Source organism: Branchiostoma floridae, chromosome 15, assembly GCF_000003815.2.
Source record: "Branchiostoma floridae strain S238N-H82 chromosome 15, Bfl_VNyyK, whole genome shotgun sequence".
Classification (NCBI taxonomy): domain Eukaryota; kingdom Metazoa; phylum Chordata; class Leptocardii; order Amphioxiformes; family Branchiostomatidae; genus Branchiostoma; species Branchiostoma floridae.
The window spans coordinates 15577190-15603918 of NC_049993.1; the positions used below are offsets into that span (position 1 = coordinate 15577190).

A 26729-nucleotide genomic window follows, 5' to 3' on the forward strand; every position below is an offset into this window, starting at 1 on the left:
ATGAAAACAAACATTTTCTAATTACTACAGATCATTAGTAGATATCATTTTGCGCAACACTACGTTTGTAGCTTTCATCATTATGCAACGAAAGACGAAGTTTCATTACAGTGGTATGTACCAAAATGCTGTATTTTGTCATAGAAAAAAATAATATCAGAGCCAATAAAATGATGACGTCATCAATTTGGCCCCCAAAAAATCAGATTTAGAATTCTTTAATGCCCATCTATCAACTTTCGTTACGGCTCCATTCTTTCTTAATTCATTAATAAGAAAACAGTTGAAGGTCAAAATGCCAATTTAGCCAACCGAGATACCTTAAGCTAGAATCTAGGAAGGTGCAGAAGCTGGAATGCACTCCCACTAGCTGTGAAAGCTGCACCATCCACACAAACATTCAAAACATATAATGTGCAAGAACATTGTGCTACCATTGACCTCCTTATCCTTAATGGAATGGAAATGGATATAAGTGACAATTGTTTTTTGTTTTTCTTGTATTATGTAAATATTGTATTGTATGTATGTGTTATTTGTTACTATGTATCCAGGGCCTCCATGAATGCAGTGTCAGTCAATGATGGGAGCTTACCCTGGTAAAAGAACACAGGAAAAAAAAAAAGGTTTACTCTGGCACAGAGTGTGTGTACAGCTTCAATTTTGGGTGTACAATACTGCACACTGTACATGTATGCACCCATTTTTTTCTGGTCTCCATTTGCACCTTACTCTGCTTAGTCTTTTCTTTGGCAATTCATAAATTAGTGAGGGTGTTAGTGAACTTTCCCTCTCAATGCTTCATGCAATTGGCTTAAACTGATCACCTGACAAGGCTCTGCCAACAGCATTCCTTCCTTTGCCCTTAGTTTGACCTTCAAAACACCTGACCTTGTAACATGATCACAACTTAAGTGTGTCACAGAGTAACTCCAGAAGACAAGCCAAGCACCTTGAACTTAAAGCTCCCCCTTCCAAAGCAGCAGCATGTCTATCTTCAAGCTGATCGTCACAGTGATCCACGACTACACTAACTTCACTACAGTCTTGCTGGCTGTGTTTGTGTTTTTGTTGATCAACAAGTTGTTTATGAGGTCCAGTAACCTGCCGCCCGGACCCCGCCCATGGCCTCTCGTCGGAAACCTGTTTATCCTGAGTCAGGTATGTCCTTAATTAGCATTCTTAACATGTAAGGTCTAATGGTTTAAGCTTTTAAAATCCTGCAAGGACAAAAAGTTGTCTAATGACATGGTGTCTTGGGAATACAACACACATTATGATATCATATAATGGACCCAAGCATATTGAGATAAACCTAAATGCGTGTAAGATGCTTGCAATTTAGCCCCTGGCTGCAAAGAGATCAATAGAGAGTAGCTGGCCCACAACAGGATTGCAGTTTAGAACACAGTTGATGCATCCTGACAGCTTATCCTTGTACTTTTGAAAAATGTTTTGTGTCTGAGTGTGTGTCTGTGTGTGTTTGTGTATCAGTGTGTGTCTACAGTAGCAGTATTGTATTTCACTTTCCAGAAATTTATGGTCAGTCAATAAGCGATTGGATAGCCTGGGTACCATACCATCGAGGCGCTCGGCGGTGTAGGGGTGGCCGCCCGTACAGTTATTAATTGGTACAGGCCGGGGGAGTTCTTACGGGGTTAGATAGTAAACTCAAAAGGCGGGCTACAAGCTCTATTGGCGAAATCTCAAAGGGCAGCTAATCAGACAGGCTGACAGAAGCAGGTCGGGGTAAAGCACCCCAAAGCTGACCATGGAGAATGGTACCCAGGCTAGCGATTGGATGAAATTGTAATGATATTTGGTGTGTGGATGGTTGCTGGGAAGACCTTCAGGGTCAATGTTGATTTTGGGTCCCCTGGGTTTTGTATCTCTTGTCCTGGACATGCTATGGTGACTTGACTTCTTGTGGAAGATAGCTATTAATGATGAGGATTAGGTTTGAGCTCCCCTTAAAGTATGCTCTGAAATAGAGGCATTTTTATTTATAATAAATATTCCAAGTATTCCAATGATACAATCTGAGTATTTTCCACAATAGGATATATACATGTAATTAATGCAAATTGCCATAATTCGTCTACTTGTTACTGTAGTGGTAAACGATAGTAGTTTCAGACATCGTGCAAAAAATTCCAAAATAGAAGCCAGATTTTTCTTTACTTCCTTGAAACTAACATATAGCTGAATTGTTTTTTCTTTCTTCTATACTATACATGTATACATGTAGGATGCTGCACAAATACAGTTTACTGAGTGGACAAGGCAGTACGGCAATGTCTTCACTATCTACTACGGACCCAAGCCAGTGGTGGTTCTCAATGGGTACAACACCATCCAAGAGGCCCTCATCAACAAGGGGGACGACTTTTCAGATCGACCGGGTCTTAATAAATCTCTAGGTACCTAGAATCTCAACAATCAGGCTTGCATAATTAGTGCAAATTTTGTATATAAATTTATATTAGAGATTAGTTTTGCAGTAAGAGAGGCTTTTTATTGTGTTAGGTTAGAAAAAAAAAATTGTTGTTAATTTGAATGCGTATTTACAGTGTCTGTTTTGCAGTTGAGATGTCGTGTTGCAAAAACAGCGCAGCCAAATGTCTGGTTTTGTAGTTGAAATGTCACTGCAAAAACAGTGTATTGATGCCAAATATCTCTACTGCAATTAAGAAATGACCCACCCGAGCTGTTTAAGTATAACCACCAAATAACAGTCCAACTGACTTGGAATGAGTTATTAAAATAATGGCAGTTTGAGGAGGTTATACTCGCCAGAGCTTACATTGTATGTTACCATAAGCATTGTGTATATGAAAATACGTTCATTACTAGTAACGATATCATCATAAATTTTTGTGCCGTAGGTGTTGCGTTTGCCCCGTACGGTCCAATCTGGAAAGAACAGAGGAAGTTCACCATGATGGGCCTTCGGGACTTCGGTTTTGGGAAGAGGAGTTTGGAGGGCAGAATCCTGGAGGAGGCTGAAGCTCTCAGGAGGGAGATCATAAAGACTGGTGATTCAATATTCATTAGGCCACAGCAAGTAAATTTTATGGATGACATCATCAGCGTGCTCATTAATTTGAATTATTGATGAGAACAATTAAACAACTTAATGTTGTTACAATTTTTGATCAAGAACACCAAATTTTCTCTACTTCTGGCACTTTCACATTGAAATGTGTCTTTTTTTTTTATGGGTATGACGATTGAATAGAATAAAACATGGTGTATACCCTTGGTCCCAGCCCTCCCGTGGGATGTGTGGGTTGTTTTTTTTACACATAGAGGTTTGATGCCACGGTGAATTTTTATCCGAACATTCCCATTATACTTCACCCTGCAAAGTACACATTCCTATTAAACTGAATCCACACTACATGGTGATGGATATACTCCCCCACAGCTGATGGTGTAGGTGCGCCTTCTAGCAGTTTAAAGGTGAAGTGCAACAGCACATAAATGTACATGTAGTCATGAATGTTTATAACTTTCTTTCATCCTTTCTCTCCCAGATGGTAAACCCTTCAACATCTTCCCCTTGTTGAGGAAGGCCATAACCAATGTCATCTGCTCTATCGTGTTCGGTGCGCGGCATGAATACGAAGACGCCGCCTTTGGAACTTTCCTAGAGGACGTTGACATCAGGTTTCGAACCTCGACCGTCATCAATCGAGTTTACCGGGTACTACGCCGCGTCCCCATACTCGGGCGATCTTCGCAAAGATTACACCAGGCAACGGAAAGGATGCGACAGTTTGTAAAAACTAAAGTTGACAAACATCACAGAGACTTTGATTCTGACGACATTCGGGACTTTGTAGATGTCTACATAAAAGAGATGAGGAAAGGACAAAATGAGAACTTTACGGACCCACAACTTGTGCATTTGGTTATTGACCTGATTATGGCTGGAACAGACACCACATCCCAGAGTCTGTATTGGATTCTCCTCTACATGATAGTCTATCCTGGGACACAACAACAAGCCCAGGACGAAATCTACCGTACGTTTGGAGATAGCGCTTTGCCCACGACGGCAAAACATAAGGAGGTTCCGTTTACAGAGGCGGTCATTGCGGAGGTACAGCGAATCAACAGCGTAGCTCCGCTGACTATCCCTCGCTGTACGTCAAACGATACCGTGATGTACGGATACGACATTCCGAGAGGCACCATGGTGCATGTGAACCTGTGGTCAGTATTGAGGGACCCCAGCCTCTGGGAAGAACCAGACCAGTTCAAACCAGAACGTTTCCTGGACAACCAAGGACAGTTCATGAAGAAAGATGCCTTCATACCTTTCTCAATTGGTAAATCATATGCATTCATTTTTTGTGTCACAAAGGTACTACACACATGTAAATATACATGTAGCTCTTTATGGTATATTTAACTGCATTTATGATAATTTCACAGGGATTTAATTTTGGGGTCAGGAAGAAAATTATGTCTAAAGATAAAACAAAGGTCCAGACAGGCAGAAAAAGAATACTAGACAAGTAAGGATTTAAATAAAACTGTGATGTCAACAAAAAACCATTGGCAAAAGGTCTGCATTTTACTGTAATTGTCATATGAATTTGGTTTCCAACCTTATGGTTTGGTTGTCTGTATAATTTTTTCATAGTTTGGTTTCCTGTATTGGCTACAAATGCCGCTAAACAATGTAATCTTCATTTTTCATACAGGAACTGAAGTAATGATTTTGTTTTTATAACATATAATTGGAGTTCAATCATGACTTGTGCATTCTATTTTAGACTATCTATCGCTAAAATAATGTGTTGCTTTTTGTTGATGTAACAGCCAGTGTTGTCCGTATCACCTATACAGGTCGGCGATTCTGCCTTGGCACTCAGTTGGCCAAGATGGAACTGTTCATGTTCACCACATATCTGCTGCAGCACTTCACCTTCAAACTGCCAGAGGGCGCACCTGTACCATCTACTGTGGGGAAGCTTGGCATGTCCAATGGACCCAGGCCTTATGAGCTGTGTGCCATTCCAAAGTAGGATGGGAGAAAGGCCTGTTGACCTTGACCTAGCTATCAAGCTTTGGACGTCATCAGTCATTATTACAGTGAAAAACTATTTTACTGTGATTTTAATGTGAAGAAAATATTTATCTTGTATGTTTATCAACAGCAAAAGAGCTGAGGTATGTCAATCTGAATGGAGATTTTAGAATCCAGAATTGTACTTTTGGCGCCGGAATCCTACGATTCTTTATGTTCATTTTATGTTCAGAGTGTATTGTGCATCTTAGCACTAGATCATTTTTTTTGTATACCATATATACATGTAAAATATAATTCCAGTAAATACAGGTGTCAATGAGTACTTTTGTCTATTATCATTACAGCTGTTATGTAAAGACCAGAACAGGAAAACTATGTATTGCTGGAGAGCTTACAGAATGGCCTTTCCAATACAGCAAAATAAACATCATACCATCAATCTAAAGACAGCATTCGTCATGGAAACCAATCGAAAACTGTACTAGCTAGAAGCCAACTTACAGTACCTGAGACTGCCATGTGTAAAAACTTTCAAGCTCTGTTCAATAGTCAAAGCACAGGGGAAATGCAGGAGAAACACAGCATGAACAAGTATCAAACCTTTTTCCCCAATCAGAGAGCTTCTAATGTCGTTTTAGAGGATATATATCTGATAACTTTCTTTATTGCCAATAAGAGACTGGGATTCTTATTATGTGTTCCTCTTGTGATTCCTGGTAATCAGTCACACCCTAGGAGGAGAGCTAGGCAGAGTTGATGGGCAACAGACTCCTATATCCTTATCCCTGGGGCTAATTATGGGTGAACAATCAATTATCCATGGACATTAGCTATGATTCTGTCAGGTTTTGTTTCTATATCCTTCAGTCATACATTGGAGTATTTTAAGACAAACTGTGGAAAAGAAGTACTTTAGACAAACTGTACTCACATTGACATTTTTCATGTGTTTGAGCGAGTCCTGTAGAGATGAGGTCACCTCCATGTGAGAGGGGCTGGCAAAGAACTCCACTGCATCATGTCTCTGCTGCAGTTCCTGTAGACACTGCAGGGGGCGCTGGAACCATAAGCTGGGAGGGAGACAGTGGAATTAAGTTTTGACTTATAATATACCTGCATTGTACATTCATGATTACCTCTATGAAAAAAAAAAGAGATTTTCAGGCAAAAACTTTGCACCACAAATTTGGCAACCTTTTGCAATTATCATCTCAAATCAAAATCAATTCAAAAGTCATCGTCAAATGGGGACGGGGTGATCACAAGAACACAACAGAATAGTGTACAGTTATTGTACTGACCCCATCATACGGCTTCCCAGTATGGACTTGGTTCTGTTCATTATACCTGTAACAGAAGAGTAAAGATCAATGATGACAGAGTTTCTATTAAAAATCTCGTTAGAAAGATTAACAAATACTGGAAAAGTTTGGTTAGAATAGAACAGATAGGGTCATAAAGGGGTTTATTATCTCAACTCAGCTACATAATTGATTTTTTTTAATCATATGCCACAATGTTAATCACATAGCAGCTATTCTGATCCCTGTAAATCAAAATTTGTTCTATTGGCTTCAACCAATAGGACAGCAACTGCACTACAGTAACACTTTTGAACAGTCTGATTTTATTACTTTTTGTTTTCACTGAGGCTATTGGATTGGTCAACATGATTGACATGTTTATGATAATTGCCCCCACCACGCTATCTGTTTGTTGTTTGGATATTTCGTAATTTTTCACAGGGTTACTTTTCTTTTTTCAAAGTAAAAGGACAGCAACAAAAGAAAAGCATGGTTGTCTTTTTCACAAGCTCCAAAGAGAACTAACAGCCAGAAAACACAGTGTGTTTATTTTCTGGCTATTTCACAGACAAGTACACACACCGTTAGGCTATAATGGATAAAGTTCAAAAGCATCCAACAATGGCTTGTTTAGCAACTTTTTTGTGAGAAAATGTCATTTTTCACCGTTGCTAGTCTCTAAGTAAACAAAATGTACTTTTAGCACGACCATGAAATTCAGAGAACAAACATTTTCTTGAGAAACTGGCTACTCAGTCTAAGACCTCACCAAACAAGCTCAGCCCCTCTTTGGCACCGCTGCCTGACTTGTATACCGAGGGGTGGGACTCCTTCTGAAAAATCTGTAAGGCACTGGCAAAATATGGCAGGGTTGCACCTTAGCCAGAGCTACAAATGTCTGATGTCATGTATTGGGCAAACTTTGCCAAGTATTCACTGCCAGATAATATTCATTTTCGTCAACAAACAACAGCAAAATGATAACTTGAGATTAGGATTCTAATGCCATGGCAAAGAACATATTATTTTATAATCACAGTATATCACAGTTCAACCAATCAGAGCATTTCAACATATTAAATAAAATTACCTGTAACTGCTGTCGTCTATGATCATGATGTTTTCCCTGGAAACAAAGACAGATGGGAAGTTGATTTCTGGGTATCCATCTGGGACAAAGACAATAACGACCTAAAGTAAAGGGCTAAACCTCATCCAACTGGCCCCGGGATCCTCAAACTATTATACAAAATTAGTTGCAGTGTTCCTGCCTGTGTTCTAAGTGGCCATATTAACAACAATATGAAATACATGCATGTGGTGCTAAAGCTTTTACACTTAGTGATTTTCTACCCTACTATGTATCATGAAAATTAGCGTGTGGTAGGGACATGCCTGTAATAAGAAATGAAATCATGTCTTACAATGAAAACGTCTTGAGTGCCAGGACAGGTGTGCGCACGTCTGCATCCTCCAGCTCCACTCCTACTCTGTTCTTATCCAGATACTTCAGGAGCGCTCCGGTGGCTCTCACCTGAGCAAGGTGAGAAACAAGCAATGTTTAACTGCACGAAACAGCGGTTAGGCCACACCAATTCTATTTGTTGTTTCTCGGATTTCCCAACCCTATTTTTTTCGATTTGAAAAAGAAAAACTTTTCAAATTGATGGCCACACCTCGACAACGGGAAAATATGAAGCTGCTTGGCTACCAATTCTTTGTAAATAATCCAGAAAAAAAAACTTAATTTGAGAAGCATTTTAATTCAAGTACATCTGAAAATCTGAAAACTATTACTTGTTAAACCTGTTGTTATTTCTGTTGTGTAACTTGAGTAAGCCCCTTGATCTTTCCTACCCCCCGACTTTTTGAAAAAAAATTTTTTTTTTTTTTTTTTTTTCGACAGACCCAATTTTTTTCTGAAAAAATCCAAGAAACAACAAATAAAACTAATGAAGCCTTAGTATCAGTATCAAACAAATGGATAGATGTTGGAAACCGATAGACATTTCAAGCAGCATCCAACTCCTTTTCATCAGTGACACAGAACAGATCTTGTTAAAGAGCAGGTTTTAAACTGAAACTATGAATTGTAGTATGCAGAATAATGAGAGAAAGATTCATTTTGGATAGTGTTAACCACCATCTTTAAACTGAATTGAACCTCAAATGAAGTTCATGTGATCAAATGTTAAGTTTGTGCTTTGAAGATATGACAAAAACTGTGAATTGTATAGTTACTATACAGTTCACAGTTCCAATAATTGATACTGTATCAATTATTGGAACGCTCATTTTTTTACAATCTTTACAATCACTTGATGCCATGCATACTAGTATGATAGTGGGACCGTCATAATTGTCAAATTGAAGAAGACTGCTTACCATGTTTATATTTTCAAAAGCCACCAAAGACGACAAGTAAATGACTCGTTCTGACTCGGTGAAGTGCTGAGGGATGCTGGGTAAGTTCAGAGCCAGGATGCGTCTCTTGCACACCTCCAAACCTGTAGGACAAGGGAATCAGAGTTATTGCATGGCCATGGATCTCTGTAAGTCTGTTTCATATTTACTTTTGGGGGGGGGGGGTTAAGTTAGCAATAAGAAAAGATTTTTTTTTTCAATAACCAGGTTGCATTAGCCTGAGTATCATCCGTATTCTACCGGGGCTCCTTACACTCGCTATCCCTTAGGGAAGTGAGTGTAAGGAGCCCCGGTAGAAATAGGATGGTACCCAGGCTAAGGTTGCATGAGACAAATGTCAATTCGTCCCCATAAACATTATAATTGCTGTTTTTACGATCTTTTTGTTGGAGGACACAACATTTTCCCAACTTCTGAACGCATCGAAACAAGTGTTTTCTCAGGTGGGTATGACATAAATAAGATACGACATTGTGTATTCCACATCACCCTCGGTCCCAGCCCTCCCGCGGGTCAGATCACCCTCTGGCCCCGCGGTTGGGCTGGTACCTTGGATGATACGGAAATGTGGTGTCACAAGCACTCTAAGAAGATAAACGAGTCAGGCTTACTGAAGTCAATGCTGGGTAAGACCTCCAGTTGAACACCAGCTTCCTCTACATCACTGGACAGCAAAACTGAGGACTCTGCAGACAGAAGGAAATACATTTAACACATTGTAATCTTTGAATTGTTACTTTAAAGATTGAATAGATTCAAGCATTACTTCAGAGTTCCTGTAGTTTTATAAAAGCAAGACAGTCTTATGATTATGATTACTGAATGACCTAGTCTCCCGAGATCACGAGACCAGGTATGAGACTTGCGTCGATCTCCCCCAAACTTGTTACAAAACAGAAAATCCACCCCGATGCTATTTTATTGCCCTTACGGTATCTTTAGCCATAGTACATGTATCTGTACGTGACAATTGTTTTAAATGTTGAAATGGTCCGAGTGACTGAAATGCATATAAAAACATATCATAATGAGGGAGTACTAACATAAAACATTGTTGACATGGAGGTGCCCTTACCTTTGTGCCTGAGCACCTGAAGCATCTTTTCATCCTGCTTAGAACTGGTGATGATACAGCTGGGGGACACCTGCGTCAACACTGCAGGTGGTGCAATATTAAGTAACAGGTGTCCAGAGAACATCAGATTCTGTTCTCCAAAATCAGCAGCATCAAGAAGCTTATAATAGTATACTAGTAGATGGATCCGTATGATATTTTTTATATTGGATAAATGTTAGGAAAACGAAGGGCATGTTCGATTACAAGCCCCCTAGGGGCTGTCAATGTTACTGCAGCTGGGGAACTTTATGTTTTTGTACAATGTAGCTCATGTTCTGAACATGCTAACTATCCAAAATGTAGGTAAAGAGTTTGGACTCAGGAACAAAGGGTATAGGTTTTGGTCCCCTAGCAGCTTTTGTAAAACTGTAGGAGCAAATTTCATTTAAAGACTGACAATAACAAATGTTTACTACAAGAGGAGGGTTACATTTAGTAGATATCATGATTTTGTGGTGTCAACTTCAAGGTTGTTTTTTCCTAGTGATGCCAAAAAAATCCACCTTCAAAATGTCTCATAATTTTCATATGAAGCAGATACTGAATTCCAATTCCTACATGTGTATTTACCTGCTTAACGATACAATGTACAATATTCAGGATTGTATATAGGCAGGTGGTATTTCAAGCATTCTGGTCCTTTCCGGATCTAATCCCTAACCAAATACAGCTGCCTGTAACAATGACATTGAACCGGTACATGGCGTATGGATATCACGTACATGTACGCACATAAAACCAATCAGCCGGCTTTGTCAGCATCTGCTCAGATTGTTACCAATTACGGCACCGTCCCAGCATCACAATTAACTCTTCCCATCCCGCAGAATCAATCCAAACAAAGTTTTTTTCTTCTAAACAGAGATGAAATCAATCTATGTGTCCTGATTGATTGTCAGAAAGGACAAAAGCTATGAATGAATTACCATGTTAAGTTCAATACCGATACTGTAGATACTCAAATTATTGCTTTGGTTTTATGTTCATAATCTTAGCAAAAAATGCGTCACCACTACGGCAATTGTTGTTCTTTGTCTCCTGCCCCCTAAACCATAATAAACAGTTCATTTTCTCCCTACCCCAAAAGTAAATGCAATTGCACAACTAAATGCAGTTATACAATTGCGTGTCTATCTGTCAGTACTATGTGTAGGCTAGTTTCTGCAGTGCAGTTCCTGTATGTTTTACTAGAGGGCGCTTATTGGGGTACTTACCACTATGCTAGATTTGTATCTCAAAATATTGTCTGCATTTTACTCAATCAATTGTAATGATAACATGGGAACAAGGAATACAGAAACTTATACTATCAATTTTGTTTATTATAAACTTTTTACAGATGCAAGTTATGAAATCTTAACTTTAATTACACAAAAAAAGGCCAAAACTTTTTAATGATTGCTTATAGCCTCTAATTTTCAATGTTAATGTGAAATCCCAAATTCTGAAGCAGTCTGTATGGTTCAAAGGGGTCTATTAACCCACTGTACATGTTTTTGCTACCCTCAATTATGTACATTCAACAACTTAAAGCCTACATGTATGCAGACTACTGTCAGAGAATGTCAGGTATATGTTACATAAGAAAAGGTTGCTACTCTTGTTGATGACTCATGTTGAGCTCAGTGTGTACGTACTGTAAATGCATTTAAGTTTGCGGGAATTTAAATTCGCAGTAGCGGTAAAGGGGCTTTTCGCAGTAGTTTTAAGTTCCCAGTAACCCCATGCTCTGTAGTCTCTTACTAAGTTACTGCCATGGAAAAATGTTCACGGTGGTTTTAAGTTCGCGGTGAAATGGCCACCGCAAGAACTGGGAACATTAAACCATCGCGAAAGTTTCTGCATTTACAGTACTATGAAGCTACTGTTAACAATGGCATCTATATATCAGTGAAAATGTGAGCATGGTTAATATAGACATGACATATGCGGTTTACTCCAATCACAGGTACTCAGTCACATTATAACCACAGCATAACTATGAGTCATAGACGCATTCCTCAGGTATTAGTCATTCTATAGGAGCGCACTGCAACGTGGGATGGGCCTTAATTCGCTCAAGCTGTATACGCAAGGTAAAAGAAATTATAGTATTTATTACTTTGATCATAAACACTTTTAAAAATTTATGTGTGACAGTGTGGTACTGTACGTGTGTAAATTCAATTTATTTTCACATAATACATGGTTTTGTCACAGGAGCTATATATTAATAGCAAAACAGGTTTTTGTAAGTGTTTTTAAAGTAGGGCTGGTGCAATGAACAGCACTAAGTTGTCTAACAAAAGCAACTCTGCAAACATTTCCAAATTCATAGAATGGAAAATTAAGTAACCTTGAGATCTTTATTTCATCGTACACACACAATTAAAAGAGCAGTAAACTTATATATTAAGTGTTTCCCAACAATATTACCATAATGCTTTAAGTAACAAGAGTGACACAGGAATGCAAAAACATCTCAGAGACAAGTTGGCAAATTGTCAAAACATCAGGCCATACCAAATTAACTCCATGTTTCTCAGACCTTTTTGCTCTATATTGTCTTTGTCTTTGTATTTGTAATACTAGCGACAAGCTAGTTGGGCAGCGTAGGCTGTGTATGCTGAGCAGCCAAAACAAACAATACATAAACAAACATTGTCTCCTGATTTAAAAACACACAAGCACACAAAACTTCTCATAATTTGGCACCAACTCTCACGTCTGTCAAATAAGTCCCTGTATTTTGCAGAGCACCGTATGAAATTGGTATGGCCTAAAGGAAAAGTACAGGAATATGCAATCATTCTAAAATATAATTGTTACAGTAAAATACATGTACATAGTCTAGTCATCAGTACAACAGAATTGTATCAATATTGCAACCTCAAAACACTCATTTCCTTCCAACCACAAAAGAAAGTCCCAGCAAAAATAACTGAGTTTACAGTAGTATGACTCAGTCTTCACCCAAGCCCTGCCCCTGCCACACCCCCAAGTTTGACCTACATGTTGGCTGAGAAGTCAACCAACATCCTGGTAAAGGTTAGCTATTCAAACCCTGAGGGTAGCGATGACTCAGTTCAAAAGGACACCCAAGCTCTACAAAAATCATCCTCAATTCAATTCAGCCAAACAGACTATATACTAAACCAATTGTTAGATTATGATCTCTGTGTGTAATTAGGCTCTTTTTGGTACATAATTAAATTAGGATCTTTTTGGTAGGTAATTAAATGTTGGTTCAATGCTCTAATTGACTAAGAATAATTAATTAATAAATAAAGTTTATTGCAAATTCTTGCCTGTGGGCAGGTAACATAAAACAGTGTAAAAACAATTATATCACAAGTGTCTACTCTAGTCTAAAACTAGTAACTCTATATCCTGGGTTATTGGGTTCGACTTCTTTTTCGAAGACAGTGGAAGACAAAGATCCTACCTTTTCTATCATGTGTGGGCTTTGTGATATTAGAAGGATCACCAAGTGGATTATGTTTTCAGCAAATTTAAGGAATATTTGCCTGTTTGTGGACAGCATAAATCGAGAAGTTGTGGATGGATCTTTATGATATTTGGTATGTTGGTAGGGGCTGCTAATACTATAAGCAGTAACAATAAGATTATGGGTTCCCTATCAGCTTTCCATGGTACTACAGCAGAACGTCTAGTTTTCATATCCCGTTTAATGTTAAAATTGCAGGGACAGTAATTTCTTAAAAAGAGAGTTGTCTGGACTTACATACTTATGTCAGTTTCTATTGTTTGATCAAAATACATATTCTTAAGTAGCAATAGGACACCAGCATTTTTTTCTGTCTCCAGAGGAGTTGAGTAAAAATGACTCACTCTAAGCAGATTGATTAATGAAGAACATTAATTGAAATCAAATAGTCAATTCGTCTCTATTAAGGGATCATTACATAAATATGATAAAACAAGAAGAGCTCTGGGGTATAAGATATCAAGATACATTATGCAATATCATTTTCTTTTAGATTACACGGTCTAGTATTAAAATAATTGCTGTGGTTTTATTTTTGCATTTTTCAGTAGTGACTGCAGTGATTTAACAGAATTTGCTTGAACCCCCCTTTTCTTCTACTATTGCAAAATCAGTAGTAGAAGAAATCAGTTCAGTAAAAATAAAGGAATGCACACTGCACAGTAAAAATTTTGGTCAACTATAAACTCTTGAAAAATGTACTTGCTGTGGCGTAAAGAGAAAAAAAAGAAAATATTCCATGTATTATTAATATCATAAGCATAAACTGTGCCAAGTATCATTCTGACAGTTACACCCCCTGCCATCCCAGTGTTGACATGTTAATCCCTAATTTTCCACCACATGCAGACATGACTCATCGCCACAGTCCCTGGGGGGTAAAACTGCTCTAATAGAAAATTAAATGTCACAGCGATTGGAATCTGCCCTGTCACACCTAAATTATATTAGGTGCAGAGTCTCAGATAACTGACACAATTTGTTATCGATAACATAAAAATCTGCATAACTAGAAGGCATGAGTAATAAGTTTGATGACAGATTTTATTAATTTGAATAAATTGTAAAGAAAACAACTGTGTTTACAATATTCCTATGTAGAAAGTACATTTTTATTCATTCTGAGGACAATCTAAGATATCAACATTTTAGTGCCTTTTTGAAAAAAAATGTCTGAAACAAAATCGGCTCTTGCAGTTCCATAAAAGCTGCTAGGGAGCCAAAATCTACACCACTCACTCTCTGCCCCAAGAGCTATCATACACGTAAAAATTACAACCAGAACACGAGATATCGAACTCTGAAATCAAGCTGCAGTACCATACCAAGCCACTAATCATTTTGAGGTCACCACAACTTCCATACAAATTTACCAAATATCAATTATACAATTATCCATCCACACCTTGTGGTTATGCTGTTCATCCATCTACACACAATGCAATCATGCATATACAACTTAGAAGCCAATTAATTGCACAAAGGATTATCCCACACTTCTGTTAATTGCACGGAACCCCCAAATCCCAAACGGGTACGGTCCAGCTGGATAACTTAGCATTGTTGCACCATCTGGATAAACTTTGCATGGAATACGCTGGCAAATGGGATGCGCAATAAATCGGCTTCTAGTATTGTAGATACCTATGCTACTTGAAACATATCCTTGGTGCATTGGCATTGCAAGGTAATATAAAAACCTGCAATTGCACCACGTAACAATTATTATTAATGTTAAATATCATTATGAGTTACTTTACAAAGCGAAAAAGAAAAATTGTATTAACCCTGTCTGAGAAGCTGAAAGTCCTCGGTTTCAGCTGTGTCCATCATCATGTAGACGTAGCTTGTTTCTGTGCTGAAGTACGCCAACCCCAGGGTGCCACCATGCCACACAACACTCAGATAAGTCTGCAAACATTCAAGATTTCATTATGAATTAGCATTGCGTCTTTCCAATTATACAGCAATCTTTTATGGATAGTAATATTTTTGGAGTACGTTTACCTGAATTAGTTTAATTAAGAAAAACTCCACAAAAGTTCAAGTTGAATTCGACGGCCATCTACTAGCACCAAAAAGCAGCTCTGTAACCAAGCAGACTGTGACCAAGGAGCTCCTTGCTGTGACTGATCGTAAGACACTTGTCCTACTAGATTCTATGAGAACAGCGATAATTTTCTAGTGTGGCACCTCTAGCTGTTTAGTTGCAAACTGCAGGTGTGGTGAGTTATCCTTACATTGACCATGTCTGGGTCTAAAGAGGCAGAAAGCTGGAAAGACAGTGACATTTTTACATTAAAAAAAGGTTTTTCGTATATCAAATTTCTGACACTGAATGTGTATGCTCCTATAAAGCACCCATTGGCTGTAAATTTGTTCTAACTTAATGTATGTAGCATGATTGATGAGTAGATGGATTAGATGCAATGCATTAGGGACATTTGTAAATTCTACTTCATGGGATAGGTGTGCCATGAATTTTGCAACATTTTTTTGTGTACTATGTAATACAGACCCATACAATATAACATGTATTTAGAAGTTTCCATGCCCTATATGGGGTGAATATGTTAAAAATCTACTGGCCAGAACCAACTTTTCATTGCTCTGAAATTTACCTGAAATATTCCAGTGTATGCAATTTTATTTCAAGCAAGAAAGTCCCTTTACCTTTCAGAAAAAATGAAACAATGTTTATACAAAAGTTGAGGCTCTTCAGCTTACTAAGTTTTAATATACAGGGCTCGAAATCCATTTTTGGGAATAGGTGCACTGGTGCACCCAAACTAGAAAATTGGGTGCACCAAAATATTTTTGGGTGCACCACATTAAATAAATTAGAATATCAGAATATCATTATTGCAAACCTACTTATTATAATTAGTAATTAGTATCTTCAGAAATCGGAATACTATGACAGTCATTTTATTATCTTTCTAACTCACAGATGTCAAGAATATGGTGTTTATTTAGTATACTGACATCTTAACATACATAAGCCTATCAAGATATTTGGGTGCACCCTGTGCACCCACGAAAAAAAATTGGGTGCACAGCTCCAATTTTGGGTGCACCTGGGTGCACAAAACCCCAGTATTTCGAGCCCTGATATACTTTGTGTGCATGCCGTGTCCTTACATAGGAAAATTGTTAAAACCTTTATCTATTCATGAGAAGCTCAAAGCGATGAGAAGCCTGATTTTATCTCGTCATAGTCATACATACTAAAATTTGCAAGACATTCCCTTGCTCAATTGGCTCTTCCACTTGTCCAGGGCAATCTGTTTCACCTCACCTCACCTCACCCATAGCCTCTGTTTAATGGACTTAAATTACAAACAAAGTAAGAGTAAACTCGAGACTCCACAGCAATGTTTCTGTTAAATTACCACATCCACAAACTTGCGTAACACTGCTTTTCTTGCAATTGTCCCTCTCAGAAAATTTAAGGCTCTGCAAAAAAACAATGAATCAACAGTAACTCAAGATGCTATGACAACTTTTCTCACCAGTGTCTGGTCCGATTCTGAAGTAAATCCTTGATGTTGAACCCTGTGTGCATGAACCACATCACTGCTGGACAGACTGTCCTCCTGGGAGGGGGGAAGGGGGGACCGCGCGGACGTAGACTGGTCAGTCGGCCTGGACAGGCTGCTGGACAGTCCCGAGGTCGAGTGCGATCCGGACGTTGTCACGTTCATGACGCTCAAGATAGGTATAGGACTGCAATAACAACCACCTGTTAATAAAGTGAATCAGATATCCAGCATATAATAATGTGTCTACAAGGTTTATTCATTATTCTAATTGGAATTTGCATTTTCTTTTTAACTGCACTGCACCCTCATGCCCTGACCATACACCCCCTTACCCTGGGGAGCAGAAAACTCTGATTGACCAGGGATCACATGGGGCCACAGTCTTCAATTGTCTGATGGTACTGTAATTTGTAAATGCATTTAGATTCGCAGGGATTTAATTTTGCGGTAGCGGGGGAAAAAGGACTTTTCGCGGTGGTTTTAAGTTTAGGTAGCACCATGCACTGTAGTGTACTGCCATAGAAAAATGTTCCAGATGGTTTTAAGTTTCTGCATTTACAGTAATTTAGGTCGTCTTCCCAACCCCTACCCACATATCAAATATCACCAGAATCCATCGGGAGGTTCTAAAGTTTATGCTGACCACAGAAATGAAGAGACATAAATAGAATTAAGCTAGAAACAATACCTCCATTTTTCATGGAGGTAACAAGTCCAGACACATGATCTATGTGTCTCCATCCTCCCCCATCCCTGTTATCCCATATGTCTGGTTCTGTACAGACATGGCTAGTCAGTATGGACCCACCTGTCCCAGGGCACCTATACACTGTCTGTTACACACAAAGGTTGGGAAAAAGCCTAATTTCACATCCCGAGGGGTGCTAATAAGTCCCATCAAAAAATCATGAGCTGTGTCAATATTCAGACAATTTATTGAGCAAACACTGTTTAGACTTAGGCCCGTTCACACTCAAAAACAACCAGCAGATTAAACATGATCTGGACCAGAATTTTGCACTCCGATTTAAAACAAAAAACCTTCACACTCGCTTTCAGACAATCTGATAATTGCACATAATCCAATCTGAATTGCGATTCCATACCTGGACTTCCGGTGCATTACTTTTGTACAACGTTGTTCTTAGGTTTTTGTCAAACCCACTCTTGATCATGATCTCGGTAAATTTGCAGTATACAAAAGATTGGAGAAAGGAGATTACAACTATTACAAGTATCTTTGCATGCTGAATTGTTCAAAAGTGTCTGAATTCTTAAAAGTGAAAAGCAGATGGTAAAAAAAAGGACATATCAGAGCTCAGCCTTCAATTATTGTTAGCCTAGCTAGAGAAGCACCTGCCTTATTAATCATAACACATGTTCATACACAAAACCTGTTTTTTTAATGCATTTCACTTCCACTCAGTCTCAAAGGCACCCCTCATCCCCAAATAGAATAGTCCAGCTAAACATTGGCCCTGATTCTGAGTCATCTAGAAGTCAGGCAAAATATAGCCAACCTGTATACTTTGTTAGATACAGTCTTTCAATTACTGTAGTTAATTATCTAGTGGAACAGTGCCGGGACCAATTACATCAACTTTAGGTACAGAATGCAGAACAAGTATTTAGCAGTGATCACCCATAACTAAGGTGAAGCATTATGCTTATTGAGGCTTATGCTTTGACAAAAGTTTAAGACATAAGCGCACCAGGTCAACCCTACTCTTCCAAATAAGTATATACAGAAAAGCATGACAATTTTATTCTGCTATCACTAAAACATAAATTTTATAAAGCTCATAAATTATGCAAACTGTTGATGTTCAGAAAGAAAAAAGAGGCAACAACAGTAACAACCATTATGATTATACTATAGTATAATCTATCGAATGTACAGGTCTGTGTATACATTCAATCTACTAACATTTTGAAAAGTTTAACATTTCAAGGGTGTGGAAAGGGCTATAATCATAGGACGTATTGTTTTTTAAGCTACTTGGTCAGGAAGGAAAAATGTACCAAACCTCTCTGTATTTAGAGACATGCCTTGTAGAGTGCAAAATATCGCATATCATTCATGAAAACAAAAGACCCATATTATACAAGTCGCACATCATATTACTAAGATTCTTCTTCCTTATAAATAAATTTGGATATAAGTATTACAATTTCCTGTATCATATTAAAACTGATTGGAGATCAGTTGGTTCAAAGGGGTTTTCTATGATCTAGACTTACAAATGAGTCATACAGGCAGTTGTACTATTTTCATACCACTTGTATATTATTACACTGATACCAGCTTCCTATTTACGTTTGTTTGCACCTGACTAAGGTCACAACTCACAACAATTTGATTAATTGGTTCTCAGAAATGTTCCTATTTTTTTCCAAAATTCAAAGTTAATTTACTACCAGTACTAGTATGGACCCATTCAAATATTTTAAAGGGAGTTCAGAACAAATCTCTCTTAATTTTCAGAACAATTGGGAACTCGGTAGAAAACTACAGTTGGACATTGTATATGTCCTGAAAACATAAGATCCGGTTGCAATGAATGACAGTCTCAAAACAAACCAGGATTCAGGGTCATTCAACAAAGAGATGCCATGTGTTTGTTTGTAAATGTACATGTAGACACTACTGCAGGTAACACCTGTAAAGGGCTACAAAACAATGCTTCTCTACATCGGTACTGTTGTACAGTGTTGATGCGTAAAATGATCCAACAATACGAGACAGTGGACAGTCAGTAATGCGATACTTATAAGTAGTGGGATAAAGCCTGAGGCCGTGTTTGACGCCGGCACGCTAAGCAGGTGTCGGTCGGAGTATGAGATTTCAGTAGTATTGTAAGGCCACAGCAAGTAAATTTTATGGATGACATCCTATGCAGACTAAAAAAATAATGAGATAGGGCAAAAAAAAACAAGATGGGTAAAAAAAAAAACAAGATGGCTAAATTTTCCAAATAGACACCATAAATCATAAACGTTGTAACAAGAATTGAAGTGACAAAATATGGTAGCACAGACAAGAAACCATCCATTCCTGTATTCAAGAAGTGAACGAGTGTAGTAAAAGTGACACTAATGTGGTAGACTGGAATTACTTACCAAGTTGGCAACTACGCTCATGACTTCCAAAGTGGTGCCACTTTTGCAATAATCCAACTAGTTTCACTTCTACAACTTCAGTCTTGGCTACCTCGTAAGTGTCACTTCTACAAGTACAATCACTAGAATACAACACAGCATATTTGCCCATTTTGGTACTTTCTTGTCATATTGACTCTCTCCGAAGAAGAAAAAAAATTGTTTTTTTTTTTTCTGAAATCAGGCGAAAATTAATGCGCTCACAGATGTCATCCATAAAATTTACTTGCTATGGCCTAACTCCCCAAGGTGAGAGGATTTCCCCGCCTAATATGGCCTGGCATCAGAAAGGCTGGGCACCTGGGTACATGTAATTCAGCCACTTCAATGCCCCTGTTATAACAGGCCTTGAAGTTAACCTTTTTTCCTAGCTACTGTCCCAAAAGTGTCCGGAAAAGGAATTTTGGCTGTCCCAAAGTGAGTTCAAATTCTCCCAGGCTTTTTGCTGCAGAAAAAATGCTTGTACATGTAGATGTAATAAGATTGGCATGATATTTACATGTACTGTCTAGAGTCTGTGGAAAATGTGTTTTACCATATTTTCTGCCCACTGTTGCGCTCATTGACAGTGAAAGCCTTCAGACATTTTTTTTTTTTCATTGTCTCAAAATTATCCAAAAGCACATTTACACTATTGAGTTGTCCAAAGCTGTCTTGCCTTGTTGCAATTTCTATTACCAGTACCTTAGAGAAATATTATTAGGCGAATAAATATAAAAAAAATACTTTAAATTTGGTGGCCCCTGGCCATCAGGACATAGGATTTTGGAGTCAAAAGCTGGAAATATTCTCCAAATTTGCTTAATGTTTCCCCTATTGTATGAAGTACACTTTTTGTCATCCTATCAGAATTTTTACCTATGGATGAAATGCAACCAGATTAAAAAAGCTGATGTGTAAACAAATCCAACATTGTCTACACATTTGTATGGCATAAGCTCAACAGCTTCTTTTAGTTTCACACTGCAAAATCTCAGGTCAACTTTCCACTCCGAGTCCTACTGCAAATTAAACTCCCATAAAATGCAATGAATTTAGAGTACATGGCTCGAAATACCACCTGCATATGCAGGTTAGTGCAGGTAAAACTGGAGCTGTGCAGGTATTTCTGGTGTCTACCTGCACCTAACCTGCACTGGTCCATGTACTGGGTTTCATACATAATGTCCTATAAAGTATAATGTAGGTGTATATGGATTGTTATTAGCTGCATTGACTGTTACCACCTATAAAGTATAGAAGAAATAGCAGTGGTTCCTAATTGATGAACAATTCAGTATGAAATTGATCCATAATTCCTATGGAATTGGTGCCCCTACGGCCGGTGAGGCTATGGGACTGGTGAGGTGAGGTGAGATACTTCCTAAATTCAGAGTAGTGCGGGTAAACTCAGGTAAAATTTAACAATACCTGCACTTGTGCAGGTATGCAGACAAAAGGATTTCGAGCCCTGGAGTAGATTTATTCATTTACTTATTCAATTAACCAAGGAGGTTAAAGAAAATCTATTTGATTTAACTTATTGTGTACGGAAATGACCAAAACATGTTTGAAGCTTAGGTTGATCCAATGCATTCATTTCACACAGTTTAGGAAGCTTATATTTTCTTCCAATGTTTACTTGTTTGTGTATGTTGTGTGTGTTAATATTACTAATGCTATGTAGTAAGGCATATATGAATGGCTATATATAACTTCATGTATAAGGTGAATGGATGAGGCATGATTATGGTTTGGTATAAAATTGGTATTTTTAGAAAATGAAAAACAAACACTTCAACAAGGAACTTAAGCAATGTTAGATCTATACTCAAGTTGACTCAACTGTCATTAACTATTTTCACATTATTTTGCATGCATTCAAAATTTTAAAAAAGGCAAAGTGGTTGAACCTGACATATTGAGCATAAAGCACAACAATTTTTCTTTAGCTAGCAGTTAAGTGTCCAATGTCGTGCATGATGGTTTTTCATTAGCTTCAGTCAGGCAAGATGGGACGGCCCTACTCTTCACGATAAATGCAGAGTCCTCCCCAGACTGAGAGGATGGAATAACGGAGGCCCTCCACTGTACTCATAGCCCAGCTCCACTATACTACTTTTGAAATTTAGTGTGTTTCTTCCCTAAAAAAAAAAACTATTTTCTTGGTTAGTTTTTCTAAAATTAATGAAAATACACACATTTTGTGCCAAGTGGCATCATTTTTCCAGTTGGCATTGTCTGCAAAAACTTGTGAATGGGCGATGATCAAAACAATAGTCGTTTTGCCACTTCACAACAAAGGAATCACTACATTTTTGTATAATATATTATACTTGTATTATTTGACACCCTCTGTCATTGCAAAATGACCCAATTTTCATGAAAGCGCAGCGCGTTGGTTCAGGTTATTTTTGCCAGCCCCTCCACTATACTAAAAAATTCTGGGGAGAACCCTGAAATGTGTTGGGTTCTTTTATATGCAGAGGTTAGATGCTTGAGCCATATAATATATGCCCGAAGTGTCACACACAGGTCACCATTGAAAGTGACGAATGTGATCCCTTACAAATGTAAAGCAAAGACCAAACCTCAGATCGAACTTCGTACCACAGATCTACAGAATCTCATCCTTCTGGCCATGCAGCGAGGTTGCATGGCAGCTTGCGCTACAGGGACATGCTTAGACTTTTGGTTCAAACTATCTGGTATTTACCAAGGATGTATCTGTCAACACCATGCAAAACACTGTTCATAGCAAGGCAATCAGAGATGGCAGACTTCACCCCTTCACACATACTCTCTATGATACTGCTAAAATGCAACCCTAAACTTATGTCCCACAAAAATAGCAGAATATATCAATTTGTGCTGTATTCATAAATTATCTTCTCGAAATAATATTGTTACCGGATTTATTTGTGAATACTGTGGATTGTAGTATTACACTGACACACACAAACGCACACATAAAGACAATGAGACAGACGTCAGGAAAAAATGAATGTATTATTATAACGTTGCATTCAGTTACTTTGTAACTGGGGATGCACGGCCGGGGATGCACCACCCCCCTCCCCACTGTGCAAATTATATATCCAAGCGCGCCTTTTACAAAAACACCTCAAATAATGATAATAATTCTCATCAATAAGGCGTTTGAAACATTAAAATGAGGTCCTATAGAAGGCGTAGCATCCATGTCTTGATTCTTTTCTTCCATATTTCAAACTGACGTGGCACTATAGCGTTGGAGATGTGTCGGGGCATGCCACAAAATTTCCAAAAATCGTCCAGTTTTCAAATAATTTCTAACGCTCCAGATAGCTTGTACCTCACCGGTTAAAATGCTGTAATTGTGTGACGCCTCCTTGTCTTGTCTGTGGCTACAAATCGAGACAACTGGTCGCGACTGGAGGCGACAGCGTGCGGCTGAACCAAACTACCTCAGGTCACGAAAGGGACAACAAAATTCCCGCCATTATGAATGAAAACGATGAAAACAACTGACGTAGTCGGTCCGTCGGGACTCTACGTAGGGCCTTCGGAAATTACCGAACCAAATATGGGCAACGAGCACAGATGACGAGAGTACCGAGGATTACCGAGAAGGGGCGATGTTTAATTTAATATGACATCATCCCAGAAAGCAATGCGGCACGCTGACCTTGCGGTTCATCACCATGGTAACCGGGCTCAGGTTCCAAGTTGTACCTGTCACGTGGGTAGGATGACATCATCAACAGCCAATCAGAAGCGTAGAAAATGACATCATGGGGATGTCCTGCTATTTTTAGACATTGACTCATGCTATAAGGACGATATTCAGCGGATGCACGTTAGATCGACAGAGAAAGCCAGCGAGTGTGGAGTGCGTATCACATATTTCCTGAGTTTTGTTCCAACCACATCGGTAAAACTTTGTTGTGGCCAAGAGGCAGTGACTAAGACTTGCCCAGACTCGAACACCACACCCTTGTGAATCATCGTTGTCGGCAAACAGCGGTTTTTCTCCCCGACGCATGGCTCTGAAGATGGAAACGTCATTTTACCACGACTCCGAGCTGCACTCGATGCCGCAGTCCAAGTACGCGAACCCGGGCTACTCCCGTATCCCCGATACCAAGCCCAACGTCGCACCACAAGACATGAGAAAATCTCTAACACTGGATTTCCAAAATACGAGCAAGAAGCCGCATCTCCAGGTATATATTTCTCGCCTGTTACACATTATTTATGTATTCAGCCGGTCGGTCAACGTACCTCGTGTGAAAAATATCGGTAACGCTACACGTACTACGAACGTGTTGTCTGTTGCGCACTCAAGTCACGTTGCTTGTAATATGATTTTATGAATCGTAATCTCACAGCCTTTCAGCGATTGTAAATTTTATTTCCCTTCTTGTTTTACAGAATATTCTGGGAACTCCTGAGCTAAATCTTCTGAAGCTTGGTTCACCGGAGTTGGAGCGGCTGATCATTCAGTCCAACGGGCTCGTCACAACCACCCCGACCCCCACCCAGTTCATCTTCCCGAAGAATGTCACCGACGAGCAGGAGCAGTATGCGGCCGGCTTCGTAGCGGCACTGGAGAGGCTTCACCGCGATGAGATGGTCGATCCAAGCGGTAGCCAGCCGTGCGCGCAGATGGCGACCAACTCCACCGCGACTGCCTCAACGTCGTACCCGGGCGCCCCTCCACCCTTGTCCCACCAGCCGACCTACCATACGCTAACTGCCATGTCCACCACGACGGCACTTCCGGGTTCGACTGTCGAGCATCATCCAACCCCCACTACAGCCGCAAACACCAACGCAGCCTGCTCTAGCTCCAGCACGGCACCTCTCCAACACCACACCCTAAGCAGGCCGATCAAGGAAGAACCACAGACGGTGCCACACCAAGCTATGACCGCCCTCCCCACCGGTCCCATCGACATGGAGACACAAGAGTTGATCAAGGCCGAGCGCAAGCGATTGCGCAACCGAATCGCCGCTTCCAAGTGCCGCAAGAGGAAGCTTGAGCGCATCAGTCGCCTGGAGTCCAAAGTCAAGGACTTGAAAACACAAAACACCGATCTTTCCACCACAGCAAACCAGCTTCGCGAACAAGTCTGTCAACTCAAGCAGAAAGTCATGGAACACGTGAACTCTGGCTGCCAAGTCATGCTAACACAGCAACTATCCTTCAACTAGAGACTTTTCTTCCGACGGATTACAAAATAACACTTTCGCGAACTGACAATACGACTGGACAGTATTACCATGTTATTTATATACCGTGAGACTCTTGTACTGCGAAAGGAACATTGTTTGAGTTCGTAAGTTGCTGTGCATCTTATGTATGTGATGACTGAAGTTTTGTTATGATAACAATAATGATTGATAATAATAATAACGCCTCGGCTGGATCGTTGAGCGTGAAAGCCTACAGGTTAAAGCCAGTGCATTGTGTGCAAGTCGCTTCTCTGTCAAGGCATTTATATTGTTATAAGGTTACTATTAGCAAAAGGTGAAAAAATTGGCACGTCGGCTTGCCGACTGATACGAAAATATATGCACCCTTTTTCTACAAATGGGGAATTGTAATGTACATATTTTGTTACTTGGTTGATGATAACGTTAGTGTTTTCGAGCTTTTGTAAACTCGAAAAAAAGTTATTTGGTGAATCCTACGCTTAGCGACAGCGTCGTTACAGCATTGTGAAATTATTTATACCAAAGAAGTCTTTTTTTACAAGTTGTAATTAAAATGATGAAATCACGTATATTGTCTGTTGTTGTCTGTGTGAGGTGGGGTGAAACTGTTCTCAAAGCAAAGGTTTGGTTCCGGCTGTTTTTGACGTGTTTTTTCGGGCTTTCTATTTTGTACCGTATTTTCATGTTTTGTGGCCAAGCAAAATAGAAAGCCCAACAAATACGCTGAAAACAAGCCGCCGGAGCCGAACATCTGCTTGGAGAGTACGTGAAACTAAGTTTCTTCTAGAGGGAAGTGCCCTTGCTCAGAAATTTTCCCCGTACCGGTACCCTCTGACAAGTCAACATTCTTTGTTTAGGAAGAAAGCAGAAGTAGACAGAGGGGGTGGGGGGTCGCGCTCTCTAGACGCTGGCGAAATACCAGAGTAAGCTAGTGGAATGTGGCGTAGTACGTGTCCCGCCAAATCGCGCGCACCAGATCACTCCACACTTGAATGGGGCCATTGTACTGTAACGGGGTGACGTCACGGGTTAGACGGACACATTATGCCCATATAAGGTCAAGGGGTGGCACACCCACGCAGTCCGAACCAATCACAACGCGTCGATCCGTTAGTTAATTAGGATGACGGCATTTGTTTTGTACCCATATAAGGAAGTGGCCGGAACTGGTGGGACTACTGAGAAGGGTGGGGGTAGGGTGGAACTGATGACGTTGCAGGACACACGTATCCACTGCGTCTACACAAACCACTCTGCGTATGTAAACAAAACGTCAACAAACTGGGCTGCATACCAACTAGCGCTAGCCGCGGGGCAAGAATCGACTAGAAACATGCATGCAGTGCTGCCAAATTATCTCCAAGCAGATATTGGAAGACAAAATCGCTTACTTTTTGAAGCTCTCAATTCTGTTACAAATTATGTTACGATTATGTTACGATTATCGACATTTCTTTATGGGGACGGTTTTGCCTGC

The 26729-nt window shown here is 39.4% G+C and overlaps 3 protein-coding genes across 4 annotated transcripts in view; 2 read left to right on the plus strand and 1 right to left on the minus strand.

The window, feature by feature from the left end:
* Positions 1–23652, minus strand: part of LOC118431703 (mutS protein homolog 5-like) — a 36323-nt gene extending 12671 nt beyond the window's left edge. The window contains exons 1-11 of one of the 2 annotated variants that reach the window (XM_035842961.1): positions 23393–23652; positions 16886–17115; positions 15161–15284; positions 9845–9925; positions 9381–9455; positions 8731–8852; positions 7770–7879; positions 7436–7471; positions 7115–7197; positions 6343–6388; positions 5973–6111 (exon numbers count right to left, since the gene is read on the minus strand). In XM_035842961.1, the coding sequence (XP_035698854.1) occupies positions 5973–6111; positions 6343–6388; positions 7115–7197; positions 7436–7471; positions 7770–7879; positions 8731–8852; positions 9381–9455; positions 9845–9925; positions 15161–15284; positions 16886–17077 (1008 nt within the window). In that variant the 5' untranslated portion in view covers positions 17078–17115; positions 23393–23652. The remainder of the gene's footprint in view (positions 1–5972; positions 6112–6342; positions 6389–7114; positions 7198–7435; positions 7472–7769; positions 7880–8730; positions 8853–9380; positions 9456–9844; positions 9926–15160; positions 15285–16885; positions 17116–23392) is intronic. The other variant, XM_035842962.1, reaches the window with a different exon arrangement.
* On the plus strand, positions 695–5104 carry LOC118431708 (cytochrome P450 2U1-like). The gene is made up of 5 exons (XM_035842972.1): positions 695–1161; positions 2249–2420; positions 2886–3035; positions 3537–4334; positions 4858–5104. Exons 1-5 carry the CDS (start codon positions 988–990, stop codon positions 5034–5036), a joined length of 1473 nt encoding a protein of 490 aa, XP_035698865.1. The 5' UTR covers positions 695–987; the 3' UTR covers positions 5037–5104.
* A 239-nt stretch (positions 23653–23891) lies between the features above and the next one.
* On the plus strand, positions 23892–25821 carry LOC118431712 (transcription factor AP-1-like). The gene is made up of 2 exons (XM_035842976.1): positions 23892–24258; positions 24467–25821. Exons 1-2 carry the CDS (start codon positions 24076–24078, stop codon positions 25247–25249), a joined length of 966 nt encoding a protein of 321 aa, XP_035698869.1. The 5' UTR covers positions 23892–24075; the 3' UTR covers positions 25250–25821.
* The last annotated feature ends 908 nt before the right edge of the window (positions 25822–26729 follow it).